The sequence below is a fragment of the Siniperca chuatsi genome, linkage group LG15, assembly GCF_020085105.1.
Source record: "Siniperca chuatsi isolate FFG_IHB_CAS linkage group LG15, ASM2008510v1, whole genome shotgun sequence".
Lineage (NCBI taxonomy): Eukaryota > Metazoa > Chordata > Actinopteri > Centrarchiformes > Sinipercidae > Siniperca > Siniperca chuatsi.
Window position 1 is genome coordinate 12,889,654 of NC_058056.1, and position 14,143 is coordinate 12,903,796.

The window sequence follows — 14,143 nt, forward strand, 5'->3', positions numbered from 1 at the left end:
TGTATTTATATTGTACACAACTGAATAACAGCGCTTTTAAAGAGACCCTTACTGGAGCTTGGATACATATCAAGTGCAATTTCTTCCTGGCGTACTAAGACCATGCAGTGCAAATGGCACATAATATCAACATGGAAGCTTGGGTTCAATTATTTATTAAAATAATTATAAATCATTCATCATCATCAATAAGCACCAAGCAAATAATTTCCCCTCACTTTATCTGAAGCTGCAGTGTTGGAGAGGAATGGAAGCAAGGCTCATAATACACAGGCACACACACGATCTACTCCTCCCACATACAGTACAGTAAGTGGTTTGACACAGGGAGATTTAAACACACAAATACAGACACACACAGACACCCACACACCCACACACACACACACACAAGCTGAAGACATGGAGGCGATTCAAGATTATGTTTTTGACAGACAGGAGCTGATGCAACTTTAATCTTATGCAAATCTTCGACCAGTTTAGCAAGTATCCACATATCATCACTTCAAGTTAGTTTCCAACAGTTTTAAATGTATCAATCATTCCTGCTTGGTTTGTAGTGTGTAGGTGAGAAGTGTTGACGATAGTACTCAACCTAATCGAAAAAACTGGACATCACAAAATGCATCTCTCAAACACCACATAGGATATCTGAAGCAACAGACTGGACAGATTTGCATGGGAATGAACTCTAGTACAAGTAATCTGCCATGATGTGTTTCTTATTCTATACTGTGCAATATTAGCATCTCAGAGGAGGGTGTGTGTGTGTGATGCAACATTCAGACAGATTAATCTATTTTGAGACAAAGCAGAAACAGCATCTTCTCATCAGACATCAGAACTGAAAGTTCCACGTTAGGAGCAAAGGGAGAGTTAACTTTATCTACAAGGTTACAAATGACAAAGACCCTTTTTTTCTCTCTCATTTTTAACAACAAAATACAAACATATGTGTTAAAGGCATCACCTTGTGCTTTATATGACATCCAGATGTAATGGTCTCACTACTCAATAATTGAAAACTAGTAATGCAAGACAAGTTAAAGCTCTCAGTCACTAAATATGGTTCAATCATCATTGCCACATTTGAGCATCAATTTTTATGTGTAATGCTGAAAGACAAAAAATAAAAAATAAAGACAAAAACAATATGGGGAGAAAGGGTGGTTCACATACAGGCACTAAAAAGTATATAAATATCCATACAGTAACTAATGTCAAACAAAAACCAGAAAAAGAAAATACACAATACTTTCAATAACGGATGTAAATTAACGGAACAAGAAGCTGTGAAGAGCTAAAACAGAACAAAAATGTGTTGACCTTTGGCAGGAGTCCTTATCCTCTCAGACCTGGAGGTGTGATTGTAATTTACAAAACTGGTTTGAAGACAAATTCAGATATTCTTCAGTTCTGCAAAACAATATCCATACAACCAAGCAGGTAGCAACTTTAAATATTTAGAAAACAATTAAAAATCAAGGTGTCAAGAAAACAAACTTGAACACGTAATACATAAATTTTATAACGCGTGTACGCTAAAATGCCGCTTGGTAAAATAGATAGTGAGGTTTATTCAGAGACCATTCTCTGAACAAGTAAAAGGCCATGGATTTCTCAGACTGTCATGCATGCCAGAGTGCTAATAAGTATTTTTTTTTATCTTCAATACATAAATATTTTTCAACATTTCAAATGTACACTCCTCTAAACATAATTCTATGTCTTCATACAACCACAAATTACATGATAAAATATAAACATTATACCAGCACAGACACAGTGACCTGAATGATTTTGGGCACACCAGATATCCATAATCTAGACCTACTGTAGCAGACTTCAGCTCAGTTTGGGACAGACCACTTGATCATCTGGATATCTGGATTTTGGCCATGGTAAGCAACAGCCTATAACAGCTGAAAAAGGCTTAGTGCAAAAACTAAAATGTTGCAATACAGCATGCAATGGAACCTGCAGTTATGACTGAACGGATATAAAATATCTCCTCGCCATTACATGTACGACATCAGAGAAACAATGCTCAATAATAAGAATTGCTGGAAACTAATCACACCAACCCCACAGGGTTCTCAGCTAACTAATATCCTTTAAATTATACTTTTTTTTTTATATTTTCTGATAGTAGAAAAATAGCTCAACAGCCTTATTTAACGTAAATTCAGGGATTTGTGTCAATAAGAATCAAAATATTCACTGTGAATAATCAGAGTGGAAATGCAGGTTTCACATGTAAGTAATTCATGTGTTCTGGCTGTTCTACAAAGGCCACAGGAACTCTAAAATCCCAAATCTGCTAAATGTCATATATGTATATATATATGCCTAAAAACTTCCTTTCCACAGATACAAGACAGAACCAGAGTAACAGAGGTAAAGCAGTGACAGACTGCGAGCTGAGTGAGTGAGTGGTTCTCTCTGGTGCTCCGAGGAAGGAAGGCCATCCCCTGTTAAAGTTCTCCAGGTTTCTGGTTGCAGCTGGTGCACACGCGCACAGGGTGGTCCCAGCCCCGCGATGGAACTGGCCGACGCTCTGGGGAGCAGTCGTCACACACTCCTTGGCCACAGGCGCGGCAGTGGTGCTTGGACAGCTTGGCAGTGAACTCGCGCTGGCAGTTGTGGCAGGACAGGATGTCCTGGTCAGGCACCCAGTAGGCAGGACGGGCTGCGTCTTTTACAAGACCTACAGGGAGCACATAACATAAATACACACAGCAACGGTTAAGTCTTTTACATTTTACTACACACAGTAGTCACTTTAAGTTACTTTAAACATTACAGTGCAGACATTTAAAGGAACTGTTTGATATTTTGGGAAACACACTTATTCGCTTTCTTACTGAGAAGATTGATGACACTCACATGTCTGTTAGGTTAGCTTAGCATAAAAACTGGAAACAGAGGCAAACTGCTAGCCTGGCTCTGTCCAAAGGATACTGTAGACCTACAATATATTTACTGGTAAAGGGCATAGATGAATATGTTTTCGATAACCTGATATCCTGCTGAAAACAGGATCTGTCCCTGTTGAAAGGGTACAAATTCTGCCAACTAGCACATTTGAAGCTCACTAATTAGCATGTTAACTCTTGTTTGTTTAATCTGTACAAAAACCGAAGTGTAAAATTGGCAAGTTGTGGTTTTATGGGGGTTATGTCCTGGAATTTTTCTTGGTAGGGAGCAAAGACTTCCCAGAGTGTCCGCTGGTTGCCTGGCAACTGCATCCAGCCAAGAAATAGTCCAGCACATAACCCCCTCCAAAAATGTGTATTTCCCAAAATGTTGAGATATTGCTTTAATTTAGCTCTATGAGCCACGTCCATTATACCTCCCATCCCTGCTGAGTAACTACTGTTTCATGCTGCAGTAGCTACATTTATTTGCATTCACTCTCTATATTTAAAATACTAGACTTCCATCAGTAACTTCTACCTCTACTGTTGATACCAAAACACTTTCAATTCTCAGTTACCATTGCTTTACTTTATCCATGCTTATTTGTCCTGACTACTGTTTAAAGTGCACCGTAACGTCAAGTAAAAGGAAGTCCTTAGCTGTCTTGGTTGGGGTATCCATGGAAACATGGAAACAAGATTTGGATTTGGAAATAAATAGGCTAATTTTGTTGTGATTGGAGCAGGCCCTGCTCTGGGGTATTTTTGGAGTGGTGATGGATATGGAGAAGTTTTCAGCAGGATATCAGGTTATGAAAAACATATTTATCTTTGCCCTTTACCTGTAAATATAGGTCTACAGTAAGCTTATGTAGATGCCTAATATATATAAATAAAAATAAAATAATAGAACTTATGCTTTGAATTAAACAAATTTGATTTGTGGTGTGTATTTGAGTGAATACAGCATTTATTAATTAACACTTTGCAAGCTCTTCCCATGCAGCAGAGCCCGTTTTCTCAATCTAAAACACATTTGGATTATCTTGACAGAAATGCGTCATACTGTCTGTTATAAAAATGTTTTTCGCATAACACACTGGACCAAAGTGCATTCTAGACGTTAGTGCAGAGAATGTGGAAGTGACTCATCCAGTGTACTGCACAGTCTACAAGAAAGCTTTACGTATGTCAAGTCAAGCAACCTCAAAACATTTATTCCATTGACTCTTAAACACATATACAGCAAAGGTGTGTTTACAGCAGGAAGTTTCATCTAAATAAATGAGTAAACAGGCTGACTAGTCATCCATCTCATCTTTGCACTACGATTAAACAACATATAGAACAACATATTAGAACTGAAAGTTTATGTTAAACACTAGGGAGCAGAGCACTTCTACATGGAAGCTCTCAAAGATTGTCAAAGGCAGTTTTAGGTTCTGTAAGCCAGTGTGTGTGTGTGTGTGTGTGTGTGTGTGTGTAGGAGGATTTTCATTTTGTAGTCTATTTGTAGTCAACATTTTTTGTTGGCAAGAGTAACGAGTTACAGACAAATATATATAGTATTTGAAGATCTGCTTAATGAAACATAATTTCAATCACACATCTTGCTATAATACATGTTGAAGCAGTAGAAAACACTAAGCAGGTTGGCAATCAATCGCCCCTGTTTTGGATTTACACTATTTTTCATTTGAAAGATCAGTTGTTTCCTTGATCAATGACATTTGCATGATCTACTGCGAGTGAGCAGAGACCTGTGAGCTTTTGGTAATTGTACAGGCTCTGTTACAACTAGGCCATTAGGGCATCCCATATTCCTTATAAGGGAGGCTTTGCAGGAGACTCCTGCATAACATCTTTAAGAGTTCAAACGACAAACAAGGTCGCACTACTATTGTTTCTTACTGTAAATAAGCACATTACGCCTCTGCCACCAGAGGGCATTGTATCTATTCACTCACATTTACTAGGTCATTTATTCCTGTTACATAACAATCCTCTTTAGGTTTAGTTTCGGGCAACACTCACCAAGTGGGATGTCAATAGCAGTGACCACAACTCCTATGGTGTTGGTCACTACTTCTCCAACCTTCCTGGCGAGGGTTCCACCTTCTTCCTCCTCGAGCTCTGCCTCAAGCAGCTCTGCATAAAGAAAACATCTTTGCTTAAGCCGAGCTCACCCAAATGTTAAACGGCTGTGTAACACACAAACAGGAAAAACAGGGAACATTTGACATTATTAGAAGTGTGTGTACCTGCGTATGAAGCTCTCTGCTCGAAGCAGACGTCACAGACTCTGACAGGGGCAAGACCCCAGCCTCTTTCGGGGACGGGCGCAGCTTTGGAAGAGCAGCCGTCGCAGAAGCCTTCCCCACAGGCACGGCAGTGATGTTTGGTGTCATTGTCCTGGAAGACTGTGTGACACTTATGGCACACCTTGTACAAGAGAAAAACAATAACAACAGAAGATGAGCTAAAGGGGAGAGGACGCAAGCGAGTTTTATCTTGTGACCTGCAAACAGATTGTGTAATAGGCACAGCATGCAGTAAACATCCCACTGGATACGAAAGTGTTGACTTGGCTCTTGGCGGCGGGAGGCAGAGGGTGGGGCTGTGTGTGTCACTCACCAAGATGATGGAGTTGGGTTTCCAGTAGGCTGGGGCGATCTGATCTGTCAGCCAAGAGGTGACGGCCTTTGCAGGCTTGACACTGAGCTCTGACACAGACTGGGCCACTAGGTTGACTCCATCCAGGAGACGCTGCGCTGCATTGCTATTATCCTTTAAAAAGCCACCCGACTGCAAAAAACAGACAGGTTTTTACAACATAAGTAGATAAATGGTTACCTATAGACATAATTCTAGCCCTGTATGATTACAGATATTATGTTATGGAAACACAATCTACATCAGATAAATAAATTAAATGGCTTGTTCTCTCACCCCTGGCCATACATGCTGGATCTCAGTGCGGACAACCGTATCCACAGGGTCCTGGTTCCCATACCAGTATTGACGGCTCCGATAGATCACTCCACAGTTGGGACATTCAATAACGTACCTGAACATACAGTAGATACATAAATGTACAACCCAGTCTCTGCGAAAATATAAATACATTTATATCTGAGGTATTATTTGGAACATGTAGGTTAACGTAAATAGGAAAATGTGATTTTAGGCCAGAGTCTAGAACAGTAGTGCTAAAATTTGCCTCCGTAAAAGGTCAAATAAGCCTGCCAGCCATTCAGCTGCAACTCACCCAGACCAGGCGTATTTGGCGAGGCCCAGCCATGGAGAGTCTGAGGAAGCTGAGGTCTTAGGGACAACAATCACTTCCTTTCCTCCTTCATAGCAAGCCTAAAGTGATGCACCACACAATGACTTTAACTTTAGACTCATCAGTCATGGAACAAGTGTAATTGCAAAGTCAGTGGTATAAAGAGAAAGCTCAGTTCTATCTAAGTGATTCAGGTGAGCTACCATGCTTACCTTACAGGTGTAAATGCGATTATCATACTGAGTAGAATAACGACAACGATGCTTTGCCTCATGGCACATTCCTTCTCCTAAGTGGTTCATGCTGTTCTTGCAGCCAGATCTGGGATAAAAGTATTATGTCAGAATGTTTAACAATCTGAAAAGAGAGTGATTGAAGGAGAGAATATAATGGTTACATTTATTTTATTTTTTTAAAGGCAGGAGGGTACTGACCCACAACTGAGGCACAGGCTGGAGCAGGTGAAGTACTCATCAGGAAAGAAGCAGCTGTGGGCTACAAGCTCCCCTGCAATTTCCCCATTAAAGCGCTCACTCAATGCCTGTAGGAAAATCAAGGATGGGTGGAAATTAGCTAGACAAAACAAAGTGTTGCACCTCCTCTTCATACAGTGATATTTCACAGAAACAGAATACGTACATTTTACAAACAGTAACATGAAACTTCTAAGCTTAAAACTTGAGCTGTGCTGGTTTAAGTAACATCAGCTTCCTGAATCCAGGAACCAGTGAAACAGCTAATCAGTTCAGTTCAATGCTGGCTTTACAGCAACAAACAAGCTGATCTGTAGCAGGTTGGAAGCTGGCTGACTTTATACAGCCCTACCTGCAGAGCTTTGAAGATGACCATAGGGGTACGTGGGGAACGGGTGGCGTTGTTATCCAGGAGCTGCTCCAGTTTATTCTGCAGGCCACGGAAGTCAGTAGGGGGGCTGAGAGTCTGCGTGCCCCAGTACTGGACAGAGCTGAAGGCCTCTGGGAAACGGGAAAGCTTCTTGAAGCGCTCAGACAGCAGCCGATCTACTGACTCAGATGACTTATCTAAAACAAGACACAGGTGGAGAGGTGCATCAGATACAACACAATTCTTAAATTACTGTGCTTCATTGTATCCATTATGATATGTGAGAGGAAAATGCTGTGTTCATGAAATATGTGTATGAATATTATAAGTGTAAAGAATGTTGCAGCATCAGCCATCAGTCCAAAAAAGCACACAATTAATAAAGCTATGAGCAAACACATGTAGCTCAGTCTTGAAGGCTGTTCCTTCATGCTTTAAAACATTTACTACAAATCATGTGAACTTAACTAACAAGGCCAACCACGTTTTGAATGTGTTTTTTCTTCCTCATAAGCAGTGATTACTTTTTATACATTTCTGTATAATGTGAAAAACAACTTGTGGAGACTTGCAACTTACTTGAGTGATGTAATGCTCCACAGTTAATATCAGGTCTTCTACTTCCTTGAATTATTTTATTGCTGCATTGCAATGGAGCACAGGCTTAATAAAGATACCTGAATTTACAACAGCTGCGATAACGGAAATCTGACAACGGTAAAAGCAGGCATGATGCTCACTATGGGGGCTTACCTAACCAAAGCAAATAGCTTGTATGTGCACGGAAAACACATTTAAATCATAGTGAATTGCATGCATTGGAAACTGGTTGACAACAATGTCAAGTATGCGTTGCAGCTTGTCTTTCAAGTGTGACTATGACTATAAGTGTGTGGTATTTTTGACTTCACTACATAGTATGCACAGCAGTGTCCACAAAGTAGTATTTACACATTTTACAAACTGGAATGCAGATTCCTACCTCTGGTGATGTAGAACAAATAAAGAGAAACACTGTAGGCTAACATTTGCTAAACCTGTAATAAATTGCAGTACCTAACCCTTAGTTTACTTTAAAGGCACCGCCTTTCGTCCCTTCCAGTAATGCAGACCTACAGTCATGGTGATACAGTCACAATGTACTGTTCTAATGGAAGTTTTTAAGTAAAATTCTATTTCAAGCTTTGACTTGTCTAATAAATGTGTAACAGGTGAAGTAATTACACTCCAGCCATTACTAGAGGGACTTGGGAGTAACAGAAGTCTTGAGATTTTACCTGAACCAAGCAACTTAGTGTGGACTGTTTCGTGGAAGATGACCACCGCAGGGCCCAAGGTGGACAGTGGGACATCCAGGCCACAGCGGGCCGTTGTAGCCTTCAGTTCCTTGGTGAAATGCTTCAAGTACGCATCCGAGGCGTCCCCAAGGAACTTGAATAGGTCATCATGGAGACGGTCAGCATGGGTGCGGTAAATGATGAGGTCGGAGATGGCGAGAACTTTGAGCAAGAGACGGGTTCTCTGGCCCTGTTTGGAACTGTTTCCAAGCAGCCCCTCTGTATCGATGACCACTACTTTACGGATGGGGTCAAATGCCGCCCACACACCCACCGTACAGGACTCTTGTGTGGGAGAAGTCTTGAACACTTCTCTGCCCATGAGGAATGTGTGGTTCAGGGTGTGAGATTTGCCCTCTCCTGTGTTCCCAAAGATGGACACCACCTTCAGCAGCTGGTCAGGCTCGCAGCTAAGGCTCTGTACAAATGAAGTTTCATCTTTTACCTTGGGAGAAACAAGAGTTTACAAGTTTAATGGTATTCAAACAGCAAACTGTACGGTCTAAGCAAAGATTTTAGACTTTTAGGTATTTTGATTCAATGATAAGTGTCACTTTTGGACAACTAACCTGCATTTCCTCATTCTCATCAACCAAGAGAAAACTGGAAACCTTCTCCAGAAGTTTTGCTCTCTGAGATTTGATCTCATCGGCTATTTGGACAGCAGGGGGGACAGTTGTCTGGACAGAGTTGACCTCTGCAGGTTTGGGTGGTGGAGGATAAGATGTGAGCTGGTGTTTCTTCTTGTTGCCTCCACTGTGGGTGCGTTTCTGACAGTCTTGGCACAAGTTAACTTTGCAGTTCTGGCAGCGGACCACAGATCTATAGCGTTTGGCGTTGTCTCCATTACCTCCTTTACAGCTGTCACAGTACGGGACATGACCAGGACCTATCTGAACCCGCTCATGGTTCTTCAGACGCTCCTGATTGTGGAGCTCGAGCTCACAATGCACACACTGCAAGCTTTTGCATTCATCACACTCAAATGCAGCCTCCTCAGAGCCACCACAAGCATAACTCTCTTGACATATTAGGCTAGTATTGACTCCCTTTTCTGAAGATGAGCCATGCCCACTCATCGTTTCTTACAAGGTAAACTGAATACGGAGCAGTGCTTTGTGGAACAGCACCAACAATTTCCAATAGCAGCTAATGAAAAATGTACAACATGTGGTAATACTGACAACTGAAATGACCAAATGCAATGACTAAATCAACTTAAAACAGCTGCATGGTAACAAGGCTGGTGATTCACTGACTGTAACAACTAAGTCTCAACAATAATACAATCTATCAAATTAGCATGAATTTTAAACACTTAAAACGGTTTTAATGGTGTAATTTAGTGCAACTAAGAGTGAGGCAATAAAGCAGAAACAGCCGTCTCCTTGAGTAACACCTGATATATTTTTACCACTTACAGTTAGCTTGTTCGTATATTAAAGTTAGCACTTGCTAACTGCATTACATAAAATATATCACATATTAGCGAAGAAAACTAATATAATACAGAAACATATGCAAGTAGCTTGTACCGACCGAGACAATGAACTCTCCCTGAAAAGATGAATGTGCAAATGTTGATGCTAACAACAGGCTAGCTAGCAAACTGACCCTCAATAGCTCGTTGGCAAACTCGGTAAATAATTTGGCAACAAAGCAGCAGCGCGTAGCTTACAGCTAGCTTAGTTGGTTTCGACGGACAGTTCAACTTTTTCCAGAGAAAAACAGTGATTATCGGGCCAACGAGTCCTTACAGTTCATAGCCCGTCCTAACAAGCAGCTAGCCTCCTGTCTGTCAACTGAGCTCTAACAACATATCAACAAAAACAACAGCCAGTCGATGTTAAAAGCTTGGATTTCCGCAAACTCTTTTACTTTAAAACGGGAGGGAAATCCGCGCAATTCCGTTTAAAAAGTCTTTAAAAATTGTTAGTGTATTTGGATCCTTCCGAGCACTGTCATTGTTTTGTTCTTCAGCCCCCTCCCTGGCAGATTTCTCTAGCTACGTTATTTTGTTGCCAGGTCAGATCAGCTGATCAGATTATTTTCAGTCACAGGGTCAGAGGAGGGTAAAAGTGCGGTTGCATGATGGGAAACGTAGTTCTATAATACAGACTAGCTGTGAGGCGCCCGAGCTGAGTCGACAGTTTCTTTGCAGCTTCCAAAATGTTTTCATGTCCTCACAAAATCCAGCTTTTTTGCTGTTTAACTCAAAAAATGTAACCTTTAAACGATCATTGCTATAACATCTAATTCTATAGCCTAACTGCTGGCTGCAGAGCTGCAGGGTTTAGGGTGTCTTGCATGTAAATCATTTTTGAAGGAGGGGAAGTGGTACATATTTCACACCCAGTCTTCCCTATAGGCAGGCTAGGAACTTAAACCAGTTTATCCTCTTGAACTTTTGCTACCCAGAAGTCAAATACCACAAATTAGTACACAATGAAAGAAAGAAGGACAACCACATATTTAAGATTGCTTTGCAGATAATGCATGTTATCTATAGGAGCTTAGTGTATTTTTGTGTTGTTGTTTTTTTTTTTTTGTTGCTCTTCCGAGGCATACAAATGAATAGGATACAGACAATGTAAAATAATAAGATCTTGGTCTGAGTTTGTATATAACAAATTGCTCCAAATGTCACAATAGATTTGAATGAATCTTTTGTAATAGTTACTTTTAGTATCACAATCATTTTGGGCAACTTTTTTTGCAATTAAGAATATATCTTTGATCATTATTTTACCACAGAAAATTCCACGTGGGTGGGTGTTTTAAAAGTAATTGTTGGAAACATGCCTCAGTATAAGCTTTCCAACAGAGGAAGGATTTAAATGGCTTTTGTCTTGTAAAGTAGCACTTCAAAGCATCAGCAGGCGACCATTTGTCCCAAATGGCACTTTGTGTTTTCCCTCCATTTCTTCACTGACAGTACCTTCCACTGTAGGATCTACAGACTGTATTTTTTCAGATTTATTCATTAAAGCAATTCTTAAAATATTGATTCAAAGAAAACACAACTGGCAATTAAATGTGTTACACTGTAGTGCATTTATTACAAAACGTTAACACACACACACACACAAATATCAAAACAAGGAAGGGCAAAATAAAAAGAGCAGAATATGTAGCCTTCTTAATACAATGAATTAGAATAATTAATTCACAATTAAAATTGTCATATGTCTTACGGGATGGATATCAATGCATGTTTTCAATGATCTTAAATCATGTTGTTTTAGTGCATAATCCACATTCTGCAGAGAAATGTTTTGATAAAAATGCAGAATTTGTCCTAAAAATCCCCAAACGGGCCGTGTCCACCAGGCTGAGTACATTCAATCCACTCTTTGATTCCACATCAGATGAATCGGAAGATTTTCCTCCATCCGCAATCACAAAAAGTCTTTAAGCGTTTGAGCGGGCTGAGCTTTTTAGATTTTGTGCCAGTGTGCTTGTGCTTGATGGCAGCGAACACAGCACAGTCAAACACATCTTTGAGGTTGTGTTGTGTCAGAGCTGAACACTCGACGTAGTCATGAGCTCTGATCCTGTGTGCCAGCCTTCTGGCCTGGCTCAAGTGCACCGGTTTGGTGCTCCGCTGGTCCAGATGAATAAGGATGTCTGCATTGTGGCGAAGGTCTGACTGAGTCCCAACCAGAACGATGGGAGAAGTCGGGTTGCCAGCACGGATCTGTGGGATCCATTTGGAGGTGATGTTGTCAAAAGAGATGGGGCTGACCAGGCTGAAGCAGAGGATGAAGACGTCCACATGGGCATAGCACAGAGAGCGGAGATGGCCAAACTCCTCCTGTCAGACCAAATATAATGAGAGATGAGGAGGAAGGGACTAACTAATTAAAGAAATCATAAAGTGGTGTGGAATATCTACCTGTCCAGCAGTATCTATCAGTTTGATACGAGTTGGAATTCCATTAACATGAACCAAACCTGGAAGTAAAGTAGAAATAAACATTTATATTGTTGAGTCAAGCAGCCATTAACCTTTAAAAAATAACCTTCACTCACCGGTGAATACATCAAAAGCTGTTTGTCTGTACTCGCTGTTGTATCCATTGAAGATGTAACTGATGATCATGCTCGTCTTCCCCACAGCTCCATCACCAACCAGCATGCAGCTCAGTTCTTCCCTCAGTCTGTTGGGTTTGTCATGTCTCTGACAGGCCTGTGCCATCTTTCCTCAGATTATTACTCCATTATCCCAGCAGCTTCAAAGTCCATGCAGGAGTGCAGCATTACTGTAAAAGATATCTTCTCCCCCGGGGGCCCGTTGGTGGCCAGTAAAGGCAGGAGGACACCTCGATTTGAAAGAACAACGGCACCCAATCAGATGGGTGATGCCCCAACACTTTGTCTGTTTCCGTTTGATGCAGATTAACATAGTCACTCCCACCAAGACCGGCCTAACCAGTGTTAAAGATCTGCTGATTTGACCTGAATGCTTCATGATAAAGACGGTACAGTAACAAGGAATATACTTTAAATCATTAATGCAGCATCACGAGAAAGTACGATAATTAACGTAGTCGGGCAACACTTACGACGTCTAAGGCCTTTTGAATTTGTAAATAGGAGATTTTTTTTTTTTAATTCAGGTAATACTCTTTTCTGAAATGCGGCTCTTAAGATATGTTGTGTAAGAACTGATAATTAGATTTTCAGTTGATGCATTCAAATGCACCATCTACCATAAACGTTATACACTTGCATTTAAAATCATGTATCGTGCTATCTACCCTATAACCTTTTTAGACTCCAGCAGACAACTCCTGTAACAGGAGATTGAACTATTGTAAAGAAAAATAGTCTTTAAAAGCGTATCTTGTGTAATAATATCTCAGTAATATAATGGATTTGTCTTTTTAGGGGGTTGGAAAACGTTATTTTCAGGCTACTTTGTTATGTTAGAAAATGTTCTGTATTTGCTTCTGCGTTTCTCTGTTTCTGTCGTTCACTAAAAGTATTTTCTCAAAATTGGGTGTAACACCATTATTGGTTCATAGAGGGGGGTGTTGCTCCAGCATCGGCTTTTGCATGTTGGCGTGCACCTTGGCGCTTTATCCAGATGCTGCTTTCAATTTCTTCTTGTACGTTTCGACTTCCAAGCTGGTGTTAGTTGCCGAGTATTCATGGTTAGTCAGACACATGATGATGAATGTTTATACGTATTATGTGCAGTGGCTTCAGTAATTTTGGTTTTCAAGCGGGACAGGGGTGTTTAGCCTAAAGATCTGTTTTTCAATTCATAATCCATTTCATGAATTGTCAGCGCAGCTTTCATACCCCAGTAATTTTGGTATCACAGACATTTTTAATTTTCCCAGACTTGGTTGTTACCTTGCTATACTGTTCATTTGTTTTCTATAAACTCTAAATTAAATTTCTTTTGAAGGCACTCAAAGGCAGCTTTATTTTCCCATGTAAAAGGGCAAAGGGCACAGCTGAGGGCGTATTGTTAGACTGTCACCAGCTGCAGTTTATAGCAGAAACTCCATGTGCCATGTTTCATCCTGTCTTTTTCAGGGTGACTGGGTTCATAAATACACACAAATAATATGCTTTATTTACTGAAAATAAAATCCTCACAATGCCACTATGATAAACATTCCCTTACAGATTACACTGCAAAACTACTACTACTACTACCACCACCAATGATAATAATAATACGTAATACTGGTTAATGCTCCGGTGCAATGACTAGTACAGCACACTATGCACAGAAGGGCTTGTTA

General features: G+C 40.5%; 2 protein-coding genes across 2 annotated transcripts; both read right to left on the reverse strand.

Moving 5' to 3' along the window:
- Positions 1-419: 419 nt before the first annotated feature.
- LOC122862416 (zinc finger FYVE domain-containing protein 1-like) lies at positions 420-10,420 on the reverse strand. The gene is made up of 11 exons (XM_044167898.1): positions 8,954-10,420; positions 8,325-8,829; positions 7,030-7,244; positions 6,639-6,745; positions 6,417-6,525; positions 6,187-6,284; positions 5,868-5,985; positions 5,553-5,723; positions 5,180-5,360; positions 4,953-5,066; positions 420-2,707 (listed from the first exon to the last, which is right to left on the reverse strand). The coding sequence occupies exons 1-11, from the start codon at positions 9,461-9,463 to the stop codon at positions 2,475-2,477; spliced, it is 2,361 nt and encodes a 786-aa protein (XP_044023833.1). The 5' UTR covers positions 9,464-10,420; the 3' UTR covers positions 420-2,474.
- Positions 10,421-11,443: 1,023 nt separating this feature from the next.
- On the reverse strand, positions 11,444-12,726 carry LOC122862420 (rho-related GTP-binding protein RhoV-like). The gene is made up of 3 exons (XM_044167907.1): positions 12,417-12,726; positions 12,280-12,338; positions 11,444-12,198 (listed from the first exon to the last, which is right to left on the reverse strand). The coding sequence occupies exons 1-3, from the start codon at positions 12,580-12,582 to the stop codon at positions 11,749-11,751; spliced, it is 675 nt and encodes a 224-aa protein (XP_044023842.1). The 5' UTR covers positions 12,583-12,726; the 3' UTR covers positions 11,444-11,748.
- Positions 12,727-14,143: the final 1,417 nt, after the last annotated feature.